At 37.9% G+C, this 17,978-nt stretch overlaps 1 protein-coding gene across 17 annotated transcripts in view; it reads left to right on the top strand.

The window, feature by feature from the left end:
- The window catches only part of MBTD1 (mbt domain containing 1), a 68,292-nt gene extending 51,212 nt beyond the window's left edge, over positions 1–17,080 (top strand). For 14 of the 17 annotated variants that reach the window (XM_038547735.1, XM_038547730.1, XM_038547733.1 and 11 more), the window contains 6 exons: positions 1,680–1,827; positions 2,683–2,765; positions 3,224–3,458; positions 3,959–4,036; positions 8,562–8,753; positions 13,865–17,080. In XM_038547735.1, the coding sequence (XP_038403663.1) occupies positions 1,680–1,827; positions 2,683–2,765; positions 3,224–3,458; positions 3,959–4,036; positions 8,562–8,753; positions 13,865–13,983 (855 nt within the window). In that variant the 3' untranslated portion in view covers positions 13,984–17,080. Of the gene's footprint in view, positions 1–1,679; positions 1,828–2,682; positions 2,766–3,223; positions 3,583–3,958; positions 4,037–8,561; positions 8,754–13,864 lie in introns of all 17 variants that reach the window. The other 3 variants (XM_038547739.1, XM_038547740.1, XR_005364510.1) reach the window with 2 other exon arrangements.
- Positions 17,081–17,978: the final 898 nt, after the last annotated feature.

The raw sequence follows: 17,978 nt of genomic DNA, 5'->3' as shown, positions 1-17,978 counted from the left end.
TACCTCTGCCTCTCTCTGTGTGTCTCTCATGAATAAATAGTAAGATTAAATTTTGCTTATTTATCCTAGAGAGAGAATGAGAGACAAAGAGCACAGGGGGAGGGACATAGGGAGAAGCAGGCTCCCTGCTGAGCGGGGAACCTGACATGGGGCTCAATCCCAGGACCCTGAGATCATGACCTGAGCTGCAGGCAGATCCCTGACCGACTGAGCCACCCAGGTGCCCAGTCATTCAGGCTTTGAATATTTGGCCAGGCCATCTTAACTTTCTCTAGTGAGCAGGTAAGTTGGAAAGGCTTTCCTGTGTGAACAGAGGTCATAACAAAAGAAAGTTAAGCTGTGTAAGATGGGAAATGTCCAAAGAGGAAGCCTGAAAGCATTGTTCTCAAACGGTGTGGTGGAAAGGGAGTTCATGACATACACAGAAGGAATGACTTTAAGGGGAGTCATGAGACCTGGTGCTTGCTTACCTTTGAAGCTGGCTCTGACACCCTGTATGGACTCTCAGAGGGTGTGTTCAGCACACAAGTAGGGGAAAGACAGGACTAAGAGCCCGCAGAGGAGACAAACTCCTGATAAAACTGGAGGAGATGTGGGCCTAGCGTTGGTTTCTGACACAGTGTGTGGGGGTGTTACCACCAACACCGAAAGAAAAGGGCCAACATCAGAAATGTAAGGGTTGGAGGTAAGAGGATGCCACCAACAGGACCATCACCACACAGGAGAGGTGGAAAGATTGGCCAGTAAACTACATAATGAGAGTCAGGGAGAAAACATTTTAGAAAGCTGAGAGTAGTCAGCAAGTATGAGATACTTCAGGGAGGCTGAGATTTGAGGAGGGTAAGTGTTGCAGGAAAGGCAATAGATCTGACAAACTTGGTCACTGGTGAATTTAGCATTGTAGAAGGTTTGGGACAGAAGTCAGACTGCAAAGAGTTACATAGAATATACCTGGAAGTGGATCTCTGGGTAAAGTATGTAGAAGTTCATCATACTGTTGTACCTTTTCTGTAAATGTGAACTGTTTCAAAATAAAATATTTTAAAATTGATAGTGAAAGACATTAGAGTATAAGAAATAGTGTTTGTGGAGCAAAGTTCCAGCAGTAATAGGACATGATGGAAAGGTTTGTGTTGGGGGTAGGGTATTACATCTCAAAACAGGGGCACGAAGAAAGGAGTATGGGGACCCTTGCGCAGGGTGGCCTTAGATTCTTACACAGGAGCATGGGTATCTGTAGCATAAGAGAGGTAAAGTGGAGGATTGGTAAAGGTGGGAAAAAGTTTGGAAAAAACCCTTTCTGCTAAATCAGAAGGAAAGTTATACTGAGTAGGACTCAGAACCCTACCGAGACTAGACAGTTAAATTGGAGAGGAGCACTGGGCCCTGCTTCATGGGCCACAGCAGCCAGCACCTTACTATTGGCAAAAGGCACTGTTTGTCCTAGACCTCCGAAGTCACTTCTGTGTAACCCTGCTTTTGTTCTGGTACACACCGCAATCTGTGGAGGTTTCTCGTTACTATTTCAGTTACTAACACAATTCAGTGAAGAAGCATTTTTCACTTTTAAGAGACCTTTATGTAATACATTTTCCTTTCTTTTAGAATGTCACTTAAAGGATCACTTTTATAGTAGTGATATCTAATTTCAAATACTTGGAATTCTCTTCATTGAAAAGGTGCTGGCTGATGGATTCCTGATGATTGGGATCGATGGCTCAGAAGCAGCAGATGGATCTGACTGGTTCTGTTATCATGCAACCTCCCCTTCGATTTTCCCTGTTGGTTTCTGTGAAATTAACATGATTGAGCTCACTCCACCTAGAGGTACTTCATCCTATATGTACACTGGGTCATCATCCTTGCCCTCTTTTTTTTGCGTGGTATTTACTAATATCATTTAACACAGCCCTGGATTTTCTACTCTGTGAACCTATGATACATGTGTGTATGTACATTTAAACGTACATACCCATACCAAGCGCTGAGGGGTACTCTAAAAATATAAGGCACTGTATTCTAGCTAGCTTTAATAAATTACATTAGTATATAAGTTTTCCTGAGCATCTGTACATTTTATAATATGAATTGGTATTCTCTAAGCCCTGTGGAGATGGCGATGTAGGTAATTGTACACATGAACTTTTGTTAAAAATAGATACATGCTAAAGCCTTTGAGGGAAAGCAAGTTTCCATCTTTAGAATATCATGTGGCTTAAAAAAAAAAAAGACTTACCCTTAAATAGCTTTCAAGGCTTAACCAGTGTCTTTCCTAATTTCAATATCTGAGCCTCGTGTTTTTCTCCTAAGAAAAGAACAGAGGTCTATAAAAATAGTATTTACCCAACCAGTTTTCTTACTTGAAAAGAAAGAAAAATATCACTGTGAAATATGAAATGCTATACTCTCCTACGTGTAGGATTTTAAAAGCAAAGGTCTGTAAAAGGATTGAGACACTTTTGCGTTAGGTAAGTAGGTGCACCTGTGTCTGTCTAGAAATGGAATGAAATCCTTATAACACAGAAGAATGACTGCATTTGACAATATTAGAGCAAGAGTTAAAAGTTTATTATAAAATCTAAAACCTGAGATCTTAGTGTGTAATGAGTCAGTTTTTTATCTACATTTTAATATTTTGCTAATTTTAAATGAACTGCTGATTAAATCAGGTGTGTTTTTCAGGTTATACAAAACTTCCTTTTAAATGGTTTGACTACCTCAGGGAAACTGGCTCCATTGCAGCACCAGTAAAACTATTTAATAAGGTAAATTTGAATAATGGCATAATATGTACAGCTTTTTGATGCCTCACAAATGCAAATCATTGTTGATCAAAATGTCTTTGGTTTATATTAGAAATTCTTTTTTTATTTTTATTTATTTATGATAGTCACTATATGAGAAATTATTAATGGAAATTAGTATAAACAAACATATTTATAGTAATAAAACAACATATTTTCTTTACCTAGGAAATGAAGCTTATTTTCAAACTTTGCTTCATTTTTAATCTGAGTAAAATAGAAATGAATACATTTCCTAATCAGTTCTTAAATACTTCTCACCTACATATGTTTTAATAACTAAAGAATCATTTGCAATTTTTTTGGTTTAAATTAGGTTATCTGGTTATGTTGCTTTTTTTCTTTTTTTCTCTCTCGGTGATTGTGAACTCATGCATTCTTTTTTTCACCCATGGTAATATTCTGCTTCTCTGTGTCAGGATGTTCCAAATCACGGATTTCGTGTAGGAATGAAATTAGAAGCAGTAGATCTCATGGAGCCACGGTTAATATGTGTAGCCACAGTAACTCGAATTATTCATCGTCTCTTGAGGATACATTTTGATGGATGGGAAGAAGAATATGATCAGTGGGTAGACTGTGAGTCCCCTGACCTCTATCCTGTAGGGTGGTGTCAATTAACCGGATATCAGCTACAGCCTCCGGCGTCACAGTGTAAGTTGGTATACAGAAAAGGTGTCCTTTTGTAAAAATCCGCAATTCTCCAGAGGACTGTTTCACATAAGTCATCTTGTGAGCTCACAGGACAAGAATATACCTTTGTCTGATTGGTTGCCAGGTAAGATCTTAAGACTCAACAACAATATCACAGAATCAGACCATGAGTACCACAGCAGTGTGAACTCAGTAGTCAATTACATGATGACTATAGAAAGAAACCCCACAGTAAGAGTACCCACCAAAGTCATCTAGACTTGTTTTAATGAGTTTGAAATTACAGGCTAACATTTACTGGCATATAATAAGTTCTTATTGAATAAATAATGGAATCTGTCTGGTGTCATGGGTTTTACAGAACAAGCGCCCTTATTTTCAAAGCATCTTGTACTTTTTTAAGTATAATGGCCTTGGTAAAGATAATTCATCTTAAATTGTATTTAGATTCATGTGTTTGCAATGCTTACTTGGTACCAATTTTCCATTTTATTTTTCAGCATCAAGAGAAAGCCAATCAGGTTCATCAAAACAGAAGAAAAAGGCTAAGTCCCAGCAATACAAAGGACATAAGAAAAGTGGGTCACCACATGGTGTTTATATACATTTCCTAAGTTGTTAACCAATTGGGGTCACAGTATTCTTGCATAGAAACTAATATCCCTGTGAGAACCTATGACTGTGCATTATGTATTTTGCTTAAAGGTGCAGTATGCCATAAAAGGCAAACCTTTTCAATAAACAGAAACTCTTACATTTTAACGGACAGGAAAAATTATCACCATAATATTTTAAAATATATATGGTAAAGAATACAGTACAAGTAGTTCTTGAAATAATATGTAAACCTACTGAAAATTAATCCTTTTTTTAATCTTTTAAAAAAAAAAAGTTAAAGAAATGCTTGATATTTACAACAGACTTAAAGCCTAAGAAACCCATCCTTCTTATAAACCAAAACTCTCTTTCTAGAATGAGACTTACAAGAAAGTTGATGGCTAACAAAGTCAGGCTTCAGAAAAATTTTCTAAATTTGCTTTCTATGGATGCCTGGGTGGCTCAGCAGTTGAGCGTCTACCTTTGGCTCGGGGTGTGGTCAGAGTCCCGAGATCAAGTCCCACATCGGGCTCCCTGCATGGAGCCTGCTTTTCTCTCTGCCTGTGTCTCTGCCTCTCTCTCCATCTCTCTCATGGATAAATAAAATCTTTTTTAAAAATAACAAATAAATAAATTTGCTTTCTATGTCCTATTTTACCTTACAATGAATGCTTATTGGCTTTAGTAGCCAAAATAATATAGAATATATTGACAGCTCTATTTGATTATTTTAAATTTTTTGCCCCACACCCTAGGAAGCCACAGGTTTTTCTCTTCGTGACACTTGTCATGAAATATTTCATTCTGAAATAAGACTATTTTTTTTTTAAGATTTTATTTATTCATGAGAGACAGAGGCAGAGACATAGGCAGAGGGAGAAGCAGGCTTCCCTCAGGGAGTCCAGTGCAGGACTCAGTCCCTAGAGAAGAAGAGGATCACGCCCTGAGAGCCACCCAGGCGTCCCAAGACTATTTTTATATAAAGATGTTTTTAAAAGTCAAAAGTAGGGATCCCTGGGTGGCGCAGTGGTTTAGCGCCTGCCTTTGGCCCAGGGCGCAATCCTGGACACCCGGGATCGAATCCCACGTCGGGCTCCCGGTGCATGGAGCCTGCTTCTCCCTCTGCCTCTGTCTCTGCCTCTCTCTTTCTCTCTCTCTCTCTGTGTGACTATCATAAAATAAATAAAAATTAAAAAAAAAAAAAGATTTAAAAGTCAAAAGTACATTTAAGGTTTTAAAGTAAAACCTATTTTTCCAGCTGACTTGCCACATGTTCAAATAAGTGTTAATCTCTCTCTCATTAACAACCAAGAAACTGAAGCAGCGTGAAGAATCAAATATACCCTTACTTTCTGATTATAGTCATTTGTTTATAGTTGTTTTCCCTGGGTGACTAAAATCTTATACCAGCCACTGCCATGGTGTTTTCGTGTCCTGGCATGAAACCCACATCAGCCTCCATAGCCATAGCCTCCAGGCCTTTCTCTCACCCTCTCTTTTATATTAGAGGTATAGGCCTCCTATTTGTCTAGTTATTTTGCTCACTAGCCACTTGCCAGGTTTGATACTCACCTGAAAGAACTTGAGAGAATATTGTCAGATAGGCAGATCAAAGTAATTCTCATGTGTCTGGAAATGAGGAAGAATTCACATGGTGGTTTTGTCAATGGACAAACCATACTGCATGTGGTCACTAAAGCTTTTTCTGAGGTTGGATGGCACAGGCTGCACTAGCTTGTCTTTTCACTTTCCACTGGACAAGACCAAGATTTCAGGATTTTCTTTACAAAGTGCTGAACTAAGAACATTTCTTACTCTATGCCATATTTTTTAGAAATAATTTCTGAAAAAAAAAAATTTCTGAGCATTGAGTACACAATTCAAATGCCTCCCTCAATGTGACTCTTGCTGGTGTGTTTTCCAATTTAAGGGTTTAACAATTTTGAATTAATGGGCCAGGAACCATGGGAAGAAGTATGAAACTAATAAAGTGACAACAGCAATATGCTAGGTTTTTTTGTTTTTTTGTTTTTTTTTTTAAGATTTTATTTATTAAAAAAAAAAAAAGATTTTATTTATTTATTCATGAGACACAGAGAGAGAGAGGCAGAGACATAAGCAGAGAGAGGAGAAGCAGGCTCCATGCAAGGAGCCCGATATGGACTTGATTCCAGAACCCTGGGATCACACCCTGAGCTGAAGGCAGGTGCTCAACCACTGAGCCACACAGGCATCCCAATATGCCAGTTTTTAGTAATGTTTAATACTACCACATTTCTGGATTAACTGGGAAAATGAATTTAGCTGTAAATATATCATGTTCTTTATCTGTAACATTGTAATAGCTCTTCGTATTACAACATCATCTCTAATGCCTTTAAATTGTCCTTTAGTCATAGAATTAGTCGTAGAAAGGGAAAGGACTATGAATCCACAGTCCTTATTAGAAATCCTTGGGACCAGATGTGTTTTGGAATTAAGAACTTTTCAGGTTTTAGAAAAGTACAGTGTGTGCAGCATATATTATGTAACACCCCTTACAGACTCTGGCACATTTTCGGAAGCAGTATAAATGTAAATGTTTACATTAAAGGGGCCAAATAAAGATTATAAATAGTATCACCAGTGAGGTCTGGTTTTATTGCCAAAGTCTTACAGAAAAATTGTGAATTTTGGAATTGAGGATAGCAAATTATAGTGCCGTGAGAATAAAGAAGCAATCTTCATTGCAAGGGTATTCTTTTATTTTTTTGCATTCATCACCAGATAGTTCACTAGAAATTTTTCCTGCAAAACTTGACTTGCCCAAATAAAGAATTTGGAGTCTGTAAACCTAATTTATCCATTGCATGCAGTATCATTAGCAGATCAGCCACAAACTCCTTCGTTTTTAAGTTTGCTTACAGATTATTATATTTTGGCTCTGGTTTCATCTTCTAGCTTTTTGGGCTTTATGTACCTAAAATCATCCATCAGTGTGTTCTTTGGTAGTGTTTTTGTTTGGTTATTGTTGGTGTTTTTGTTTTTTAACTGAAATAGATACTTGATTGGCTTCATTGTTCTGGCTTGTTTTGCAGTGATCTGTGTTCATGCTATAAAGAGATAACTATCAACTAGTGCTTTTGAAAAATAAGAGTAATGTTCTGCCACTCTGCCAGGAGGATCAGATAGACAGTTGTATGCATGTGGTCTGTCCAATCTGGAAAGCCGTATTTTTCAAGGTTTAGTAATTCTAGCGCAGGGCACCCAGCACACTGATTTCTGAACCATCTTCAGGGGCTATTTATTATAAATAGTAGAGAGTTGGAGAGCCTCTTTGGATGTTTACCTCTAGGTGTGTCTACATTAGGAAAGGTGTAAATGATTTGCTGCACATGATTTTGGTATGGCAGTTGGGAGTTGAATGTGTACTCACTAGCAACTTAGTTTCCAGACCATTTACATAGGCATACTGTCTGACATAGATTTATCTTTTAGTCCTGATTTCGTGAAGCATAATCTCTGATTGCACTTGCCTGGGTCATTTGTATACTCTGGAAGAAAACATAATTTATAGCCCCAGAGATATGTAAGTATCCTTCAGCTTTCAACCTGACTAATGCAATATGTTGGTTCAGTATTTGCAAAGTTTAGATTACTTTTTTTTTTTTTTTTTTTGCTGGTGAAAGCATCGTGTAAATCTTTGAAGGCTTATATTTGCTTATGAAACTGTAACCAAAAGGTGTTTCAAAAGAAATTAGATTGCTTAAGTACTTGCAGGCAACAAGCTTTCAATTTTAGAAATGCTTTTCAGAGTAAGAATTATAAGTGTTTTCTAAAAGACTGGATTATAAACCAAAAGGTAGGACAACACATTTCATATCAGTAAAATTCTGCCACCCAGATAATCCATTATTCAACTGTCGGATTCTCCCTGAAAGCCAGTGTTGTTTGGCTTTGTATGGGCAGTGAAATGCTACTCTACAAGGAGAGTTTCAAAACTTTCTTTCTCTACCATTGGATTTTCAACCCCCCTCAGATAAAATTTTTTTTTTTTAAGATGTTCTTGAAGGAAGTTAGCCAGCTATTCTCCACACTGAATGTTCTAGGTAGTTCATTTTGCTTTGTTTTATTTAATTTTTTTAAGACGTTATTTTTAAGTAATCTCTACACCAAGTGTGGGGCTCAAACTCACAGCCCCAAAATCAAGAGTCAGATGCTCCACTCACTGGGCCAGCAGGTGCCCTCCTTTGGTTTTTTGTTTTGTTTTGTTTTTAAATTGATTTAAGAGTCAGGAGCCAGGATTACCAGGCTCTCAGAGACTAGAAATAATCTCCCCGGACATTCCTCTGAACATCCACCCCCACACGTACACACATTCACATTCCTTGTTTTCAGAAATACAGACCTTGCATAGTTGGTTCTCTTTTCAGAGTATCCTATGCAACACAGTCTTTCCTAGTTATAATGCACGTTTCTTACCACACGTGTAAGTAAAAGCTTACTTTAGTTTGACTTGATATTTAGAGAGGAAGATGCCAGTTGGGAAGAAGCCTGTCAGTTTGTCGAGCCTGCCTATGACAGGTGGGGTGCGGAGGAGCTTCTCTGGTGACGAAGAGTTGACTCCTCCTCCATATCGAACCCTTCCAGCACAGACAGCCCCGGAGGCCTTCCCACCTCCCAGCACTAGCCGAGAGTTCAGTCCCAGCCTCAAAACAGGTAATAGTCATATCAGCACCTCAGGTACTACAGGGGGTGAAGGTCTGGGCAGGGTGGTGGGAGACAAAGCATGATCCGGCATGACAGATGCTGACTCATTAAAATTTTCTTTTTCTTTCAACTAAAAACTTCATCCTCACTAGTCCTTGGTAGTCACATCACTAAGTTGAATCATCAGGGAGAGATTTTTATTTTCTTTTAAACCACTTCTGAGCTTCAGTTAGGATCAAGCTCATCATTTCAGTTGATGGAATTGTGAGACAACTTGTACTGTTTCATGGTTTTATTAAAATAGTTGAACATTTTCCATCACAGAATTCCATGTGACTTGACCTGGGGGAAAGATACACCATTAGGGATCAGCCTGATTAATCAGAGCCAAAGATGAGGCTTTGCTTATAGCATTCCACAGTGTCTCATTCATTAGGAAGAATGTGTTTTGCGTTTCTATGGAATTTGGGTCCTGGTGGTGACACTGACCACCATCGTAGTTGAATAATATGAACTTGTATCTCCAATATTTTGGTGTTGAATTTGACTAACCTCATTCCCATAACTTCATGTTTATTTTACACTGATTCAGTAAGTGACACTTAATTTGAATTTAATTGGTTTGGCCAAGCTAGTAGATTGTCAGGAAAGCTGCAAAAGGTTTTACCTTTTTGCTGAGAACAAACGTATTATCATAGAATATCAGAAAGCTTCACTTGCATGTGATGAACTTCAGACATGAGTATGGAGAGACAGCTTCACGGCCAGAGTCGTCCAGGCCTTGGCATATATTCTGCGGTGTCCTAACTGTTGCTTTTAAACTCGATGGCTTTATTTAATCAGTAGTCCTCAAAATGCCTTTTGTATATTGAAAATGCTGATGGGACTTAATACTCTGTTTTCTTCTTCTCCCTCTGTTTGATAATATCTTTATACCTAAAGTTTTTAGGGGTTTTGGTTTTTCTGGGATTTTGGGTTTGTTTGGTTGGTTGGGTTTTTTTGCCTTTTAAGATGTGTGCTTTAACTTTTGCCTCCATACCAGTGTATTAAGTTATCTTCTTCCTCCCTAGTCCATCTCTCTGAAGGTCACTTTGTTACCCTTCTATCTAGAGGAAATTACTATACCTTTTTTGTATAAAAAAATAGGTTAGGACTGCAAATCTAAGTTTTATCTGTTCTTTCCTGGAAAAACGCTCAAAGTCTAAAGAGCACTTCAATTTCTTTTCTTGTCTCTTTAACTTTGTTTTTATACTTGCTTTTTTATGAAATAGTCTTCTTTAACCTAAGTAATTGAGTATAGATCTTGTGAGCTCTCAATATGTTTGAATTTTTATTGGACTTAGGTGTTTTCGTTGAGCATTAGGCTGATTTGGAAGATGTATATCAAAAAAAAAAAAAAGGAAGATGTATATCGGGTGTTGTGAGAGGTTATTGATTCGTATAAAACAGAGCTTCTAGGATTGGCAAAACCCAAGAACTTGGATAGACACATGGGATGGAAAGCACCAGGTCTCCTTCTTCCATCAGTGTCTGTAGTGTCTTCTGAGCTGGGGGTACATCTTGTGGGGCTTGGTGTGATTCTACTCTGCTAAAACTGTGTGGGCACTGTGTTCCTGTCGTAACTACCTGAAAGCTGCAGTTTGATTAGCTACTGAGAGTATATTATTTGTGGACTTCCAGCTAGGAAAATAGGACTTTCAGCTTCAGTTTATCTCCTGAGATGTTCGTGATTAGAGTCAGCAAGGTGAATTCCTTTTAAAAACGGAGCTAAGAAAATGCACTTGCATGGAAGGTGACATTCACCCACAGGACCTATTTTATTTTATCCATCATTCTTTGAGAATAAGGCCTGGAAAGGAGAGATGATTAGCATAAAGATACCAGACAGGTTTTATTTTAGGTTTCATGAAACAGGGAAACTTTACATCAAAGCATTCCACATCTGAGTGAATGTTTCACCTTTATCTTGAGTTACTTTTTTTTAAGCACATTGTTTTCATATTTTAACATGCATAGAAGCATAATACAGAAATTCATTAATAATAAATGCAAATAGTTTCAGAACTTTAGAATCTCAACTTACCTTTCTGACATTCAAGAAACAAAACAAATTAACATCCATTTGAATGGAACATGTTTGGTCTTGAAGCACGGGAGTTCTTTTCTCATTCATGTAGCCATCTGACCATCTTATAATAAGATTTGTTTTAATCAACCTTTTATTGTGGGTACTGCACCTTTAATGAAACTTGGGGTTTTTCTTTTGTGTTTATTTTCATGGTATTATTCAAATGTCCTTAACAATTAATATGTATTGGTTAGATTTGAAAGATAACTATTACATACTCAATACTCTCCATAAAAGCATTTTTAATTTAAAAAAAAGAATTGCACAGTTTTGTTTGCTTTTGACTTTGAACAGTCTGATTAGTGTTTGCTATTACTGCAGGCATAGTATATTCGCTTTTCTGTCTTTGGGCTATGAAATTCCATTACCAAAACAAGTACCAAAGTAAGATGAAATGAATTGACATCTCTCAAAAGATTATTCTTTATTCTTTAAATTATTAAATAAGATGTCAAAGACCACTGTTTTTTTAAGGTTTTTTTTAAGTACTCTTTATACCCAATGTGGGGCTTAAACTTACAACCCCAACATTAAGAGTTGCATACTCTGCAGACTGAGCCAGCTAGGTGCCCCAAAGACCAGTTTTGGGAACTAATCTTTTCTAACTATAAGATCAGGATGAAAAATATTTTTCTATGACCATATTATTTGACTTGAGAGTGTAACCATTTTAATATTTTTCCAAATGCTGACACTGTCTACTTAGTTTTTCATGAAACTTAATTGACTTACTATTCATCTAAATATTCTGAGTCCTAAAAAATAATAACAATAAATAAATAAATAAATATTCTGAGTCCTAATTCTTCTCATAAATTGACCATTTTTTCTATGTATAAGCAGCTCCCAATTTACATTCTGTATATGTGTGAATCCTTTCCTTCCAGTTATAATGGAAAGACCCATACAAGAAGAAACGATCTGCACCTTTTATTTGGAGGGTAGTGCCTGCAAGAAGCAGACAGGTTACTTCAGGGAGTAGTAGTACACCAGCAGGAGTGTGAGTCAAACGTTGCACGTAAACGTTTGTGACAGGCACCGGGGCAAAGGGGGGCCCAGCTAAAGAACATAGCAGCCAGCGAGCTGCCACTGATTACAGCCCCTAGAGGATGCTGGCCTCCTGTTGCTAAGTCTCTCTGCTTTCCCAGGTCTTTTTTTTTTTAAGATTTTGTTTATTTATTCATGAGAGACACAGAGAGAGAGAGGCAGAGACACAGGCAGAAGGAGAAGCAGGCTCCATGCAGGGAGCCCGACATAGGACTCTATCCCGGGTCTCCAGGATTAGGTACTGGACTGAAGGCAGCGCTAAACCACTGAGCCACCAGGCCTGTGCTGCCTTCCCAGGTCTTACGTGAAATCTCTTATTTCAGAATATTTAGTCAAATTCAAAAGAACCATGGGACACAGGTGAGGGGAGTGGGAAGGACACAGTTTGTGACCTCTGATGTAACACATCTGTGTGCTAAAGAAATGGGGAAGAAAACTAGCACTGCTCACCATGGGGTTAGATTCCAGTCAGTATTACTTACTGTTAACCTTACAAGATCACCCATTCTTTCAAATATTTGGAATTTGACCAGCTCAATTTTGGTTAAACAGTAACATTTAAAGAAACCTGGACACGTCTCTGAGAGGTTGGTAATGAGACTAATTTTTAGCACCAAGCTGAGATCATTTTTATTTAAAAAGTAAGGAAGTAATTTTTTGAAAGGGGAGAAGTTCTGTAGGAAGTACCAGTGGGCCATGAGCCTCGGTGGATTCAGAGCAATCTGAAGTTACTGGGTAATGATGTTGAGGGACAGTAAGTTAAAAGGCATTTATAAAAAGAAAAAGAGATAGGAAAATCTCAAGAATTAAACAGTCTAAAGTTTTTGCCCAAGACCACTGCTAGGCCCAACAAAAAAATTTTTCTCTTCATCTTTGCCCATGCATTAGAAAGAGCCCTCCCTCTTGTCCCTAAGGATTCTGACTAGCAGAACTTCAGTGGCTATCAAGAAATCTCAACCCCACTGAAAATATTACAAAATGATAAACAGTTGTCCATGAAAATAAAGACCTACTGGACTATGACCTATTTATCAATTGAGGACTGCCTATACTGTTGGTGGTTTTCATTAAAAAGTCACCAGGGGCGCTGGGCTGGCTCAGTTGGTAGAGCATGTGATTCCTAATCTCAGGGTTGTGAGCTTAGGCCCCACGTGGGGTGTGGAACCTACTTTAAAAAAAAAAAAAAAAAAAAGAAGAAGAAAAGGAAGTCCTCAGATAAGGACTCAGGCAGTACTGCTGTTGGGTGATGCCATTGGCAGTGTTAGCTGTTTCGTGCCAGTGATTTTCACATTGCCAATGCCAGTAAAGTTTTATTTTACCTAAAGTGACTACTTGAGGTTTTCCATGATTTTAGTTTTAATATAGTTATCTAATGTCAGATTTATTATTTGTTTTTATAAGTATGTAAATTATGTATACACATAATACTCATCTTAGAGATGATAGAATACTTAGTATGATTTATAGTACTGTTTTAATATTATCAGAATTATATCTTTTTTTCTACAGGGAGTCTAATAAAGGTGCTCCTTGGAAATAATATTATATTGAGGTCATATTTTTTACATTACTTATCTTAAACATTCTAGTTTAAAATCATGAGAAAAACGTCATTGTTTATAGACGTTGACATAAAAGTGAATACTTCATTTGAAGCCAAATTCTAATAATTCTCACCAAATCAGTGTTATTACCTTGACCATTTCATTGAAGCTGTCCAGCATGCAGTATTTTATTGTTCCTTTTCGGAACTTACCCTAACTGCTGATTTCCTTGAAAAATTAAAATGAATTAAATGTTCATACTTCAGGGGGTTAATTTTAAGAATTATTGAAGACATGAAGAAGTCTTACTAACTAAAGCTGATGGAACCTGAAGATTGAAAGTAACCTGAATATCCTGGAAAAGCTTACTAACATCCCACATATTTCTCTCTTTCACACAGTGACTGCATTGCAGCTGAAGGAGGAGTTGATAGACGGAGAGGATTATCACTTCCTCCAAGGAGCATCTGATCAGGAAAGCAATGGCTCTGCCAACTTCTACATCAAACAAGAGCCCTGAGGAGGCTCAAGAACTGAGGGCGGGAGGGGAAGAATTTTACACAGGACTGATTTATTATCAATCGAGCTGTACAGCGGGGCTATTCTACTGGGACATTTTGCTAAACATAGAAAATTTCAGTTCCAGATTTTTCAGGTGGGTGGGGAAACTATTTTAGTCGTGGGGGGAAATTTTTCAATTTATAAAGATGGACAATTTTTGTGTTGTATTTGAAGCTTTTGAAAGAATTTTGTAATATTTTCCAAGTTTGGATTTATGTGCATTGTTAACAACTGAAATTCTAACTTTTTGGTAAGATTAAAGTTTAGGTAGCAGGATTAAAGGAAATGATTTAAGAAGGATATAGTTGTAAATGCAAACGAACTGTCATTACAAATGAACCTTTTTGGTACCTGTTGGGAGATTTTGGGATTTTAGAAGTTAGGCCAGTCACATCTCCAGCTTCCTTTGCTGCAGAAATATGCAACTGAACCCCCCCCCCTCGTGGAGGGTTCGTCACCACATAGATCATGGAAGGGGTAATTAATTCTGCTTGTTGGCATTTATCGCAGCCCATTTTAAATGTTTGTACAGAAATGTTTTTCATTCTGTGAAAATTTATTTGGAGTTCTATATGAAACTGGAAGAACTCTGGATACTTTTATATGTTCTCTTTTAATTAAAAAATGATTAAAATTATCCTAACACTAAAGTGTTAAACTGGAATGGTTGACAAGATCAACAGGATCTCAGTCTACATGTTGAGGGGTTGGGGAAAATGCAATATTGTCCTTCGTCCATTTTCTTTTTCTTACTGAGAGATACCCCACAAGAGGGATTCTGATCAGTTCTCTGCCACTTCCCTCCATCTGCTAGATAATACTTGGTATCACCACACCCCAAAACAGATGTTCTTCTGTATTACCAGTAGGATCAAATTAAAAGTTGTCTAAAGCCAAAAATCAGTTTAGAATTCAAAATCATTCCAGCTCTGCTTTTAACTATCCTGGATTTGTTTTAAAAAAAAGAAAACTAATTTGAAAGAGAATTTAATTTTCTTAAAATTCCATATATATAAATATATATATATATATATATAGTATGAATTGTCTTTTAATTGTATTCAAAATTAATTTTAATAGTAATAACTGATTTGGACCATTTCAGACATTCCCTGACTTTAAAATTCACATGGCTTCCTTTTAAAAAAGGATACAAGGGTAAATTGGTGAAAGGTTTGCTCTCTGCATTTTTCTGACTTTCTGAGTTGTGACTGAATGAGAGAGCTCTAGCGTTTACCAGTGAGGTTCATAAACTAAACTCTCAGGAATTAATTGCATCTGTTCTAGAAGTGCTTCTGGGTCTTAGCCTGGCCTCTTCAGAGTGGTAACATTGGCCATCTCCTCTGGAATATAGGTAGGGCTACTTAGAAATTAATCAAAATGATTAACCTCTAAAGTCCTTTAGCCTATGGAATGCTTTAAAAATAAATGGTAATGGAAAGCCCCAGGAGACTGTTTTAGGTAAGATTTTTGTTTGAATTTTAAAATGCATAGAACATTAAAAACCAGCAATTTATTTTCTAAAATATTGCTCTACTTTTGGGAATAATAGCATTGGTAATACGCACAGGTTTACCTCATTCTATGCAAGAGGGGTTAATAACATAAGGTTTTGTAGTTGCTACTGGAAGTAAAATTTGTTACTTTATAGTGTAAGAATGTATGGAATTGCATGTCAACATTTCTTAATACTGACTCTTAGGGGCATAAATGCAGATCATATCAACGCCAAGTTGATTCTCATGTGTCAAATATATGTGAATTCAGCTGTTAAATTACTGGATATTTATCTTAAACAACCTTACTGAGAGGGACCTACTGTAAATGTGACATCCTCACACTTCCCAAATCTTTAACTTTAAAGAATCTTCCCGTAAACTTAAAGCCTAGAAGACTTCCAACGCAGGGCTTAGCACGATCTTTGTTCTCAGGCTCTGGTTCCATGACGGGGGCACAGGATGCCAGCTGCATGGCGTGCCTTGGGCTTACGGGCTCTGTGGGGAACTGAGTAAACCAGGAGAGATTTGATTTGGAGCCTGGTTAATTAGCTCTGTGTACAATGCTCATTTGTAGCCAGGTCTTAGAAGCTTCCAATCATAGAGCAAAACCAGGCTCTGTGTGTTCTCGAGTGTCCCACCTGTTCATGAAGTGTTTCTCGTCTTGATCCCACAACCACCAGTTAAAGGTTGGCGAGGACTTCTGCAGTCTAAACACAGTCTGAAGCCCTCCTCAGAGTTCAGGCTCTAACTCCTGCTGCTGCTGAACAGAAAATAAGTTAATGCAGGGGAGGTTGACGTCTTAGCCATAACTCCAGTCGTACCACCCAATAGCCCCGTTCTCTTTTATGGTTCAAAACGTACTGCTGACCTTGGGTTTGTTTTCGTTTTTTTTCCTGTTAGGATTATTTGGGGATTTTTGGTAGTTTAAGCCCTTTAACCTTTTCCTTGCTGTGTATGAGGAAAGCTAAAGCTGTTATCAACTTCTACGGATACTAACACGGGTTTTCAGTGTTTGTTTGTTTTTATTATATTAATTTTGCGTGATGTGAATACCCTCTCCCATCAATCCTTGTATTATGGTGCTATATATTTGGTAATGATCCTTTACTATTGGGAAGGGATTTTAAAAATACTGTGATGAAACTGGGTTTGCTTCCTTTGACTTTCATATTTTAAATAAAGCCACAGTCATTTATACAAAAGAAAAGCATCTGTCCCTGGGCAAACCTTTTGAGGACAGAGGTCAAAGTAAACTGCATAAGGTTTTTACATCATTTCTGTATGTATTTGATATCTAGATCAATATCTGTACAAATTTAATCTTTTATTTTCTTGGTAACTCGTGATCATTGAGAAAGTATTTGAGACTTTCTCACGAAGTGTATATATAATGGCGTGAAAAATTCCTTCGGAGAAATTTATGTTCCTTTCATTTTTACCAAACTGCAAATTTTCAGCATGGATGTGAAAAGCATTAAAATTATAACTTTGTGTACAAGATGAAAATAATTCACTAAATTTGCCCTTTTTTTACACAAAATAAAACGTTAAAGTTAAGTCGTATCGGAGCAATTCTTTAATACGCTTTGGTCTTCGAGGGGTTTCCTTTTTTATTCAAAATCCCAAGTGCCTTCTGTAAGCAATCATGTGTCCTGGAGAAAGTGGGGGTGGGGGTGGGGGTCCTTCCTCACCAAACCTGTGACCTGATAAGGGGAAAGCGAGCACAGGTGTGAGGAAAAGTTTACCCCTGGCTGACGAGAGAGGAACAGTATTTGGGGCCTGTGTGGACATGGCTGCGTCTGAGGCAGGATTTCCCAGGTAAATGGCAAGGTTTACAGCACAGGCAGGTGAGAGCATGGACCACTGGTGGGAGAGCCCATCACTATAACTAGAACATGGTGGTTCAGGGTTGGCGTGCTGGTGGGGGCGGTGGGGGCGGGGTGGGGGGCGCTTTTCTTTAAGCTCCATTAACTTCAACAGCAGACAGGATTCATGGGATGTAAATGGTCCCAGCTGGCTCTTACTGTCTCTATGAAGAGGAAATGCAAGACACACTCCTTTACCAACAACTAACTCATTAGGAGTTCTTCAACTCCTAAAGTTTTTTTTTGTTTTGTTTTGTTTTGTTTTTTATTTATGATAGACATAGAGAGAGAGAGAGAGAGGCAGAGGAGGAGGGAGAAGCAGGCTCCAGGCCGGGAGCCCGACGCGGGACTCAATCCCAGGACTCCAGGATCGCGCCCTAGGCCAAAGGCAGGCACCAAACCGCTGAGCCACCCAGGGATCCCCTCAACTCCTAAAGTTATTCAACTTTTCCTAAAAGAGCAGTTTGTAGAGAATTTTATGGATGTAAGATAATAGATGGATTGGGTCTTCTGGGGTTAATTTCATCATCACACTTTAGAGAAATAGAACACACTGCAAGAAAAATATAGAACCTAATTTCTGCCCTGCT

The sequence above is a fragment of the Canis lupus genome, chromosome 9 (assembly GCF_011100685.1).
Source record: "Canis lupus familiaris isolate Mischka breed German Shepherd chromosome 9, alternate assembly UU_Cfam_GSD_1.0, whole genome shotgun sequence".
Taxonomy (NCBI): Eukaryota; Metazoa; Chordata; class Mammalia; order Carnivora; family Canidae; genus Canis; species Canis lupus.
This window is presented reverse-complemented; position numbering and strand designations above follow the sequence as displayed.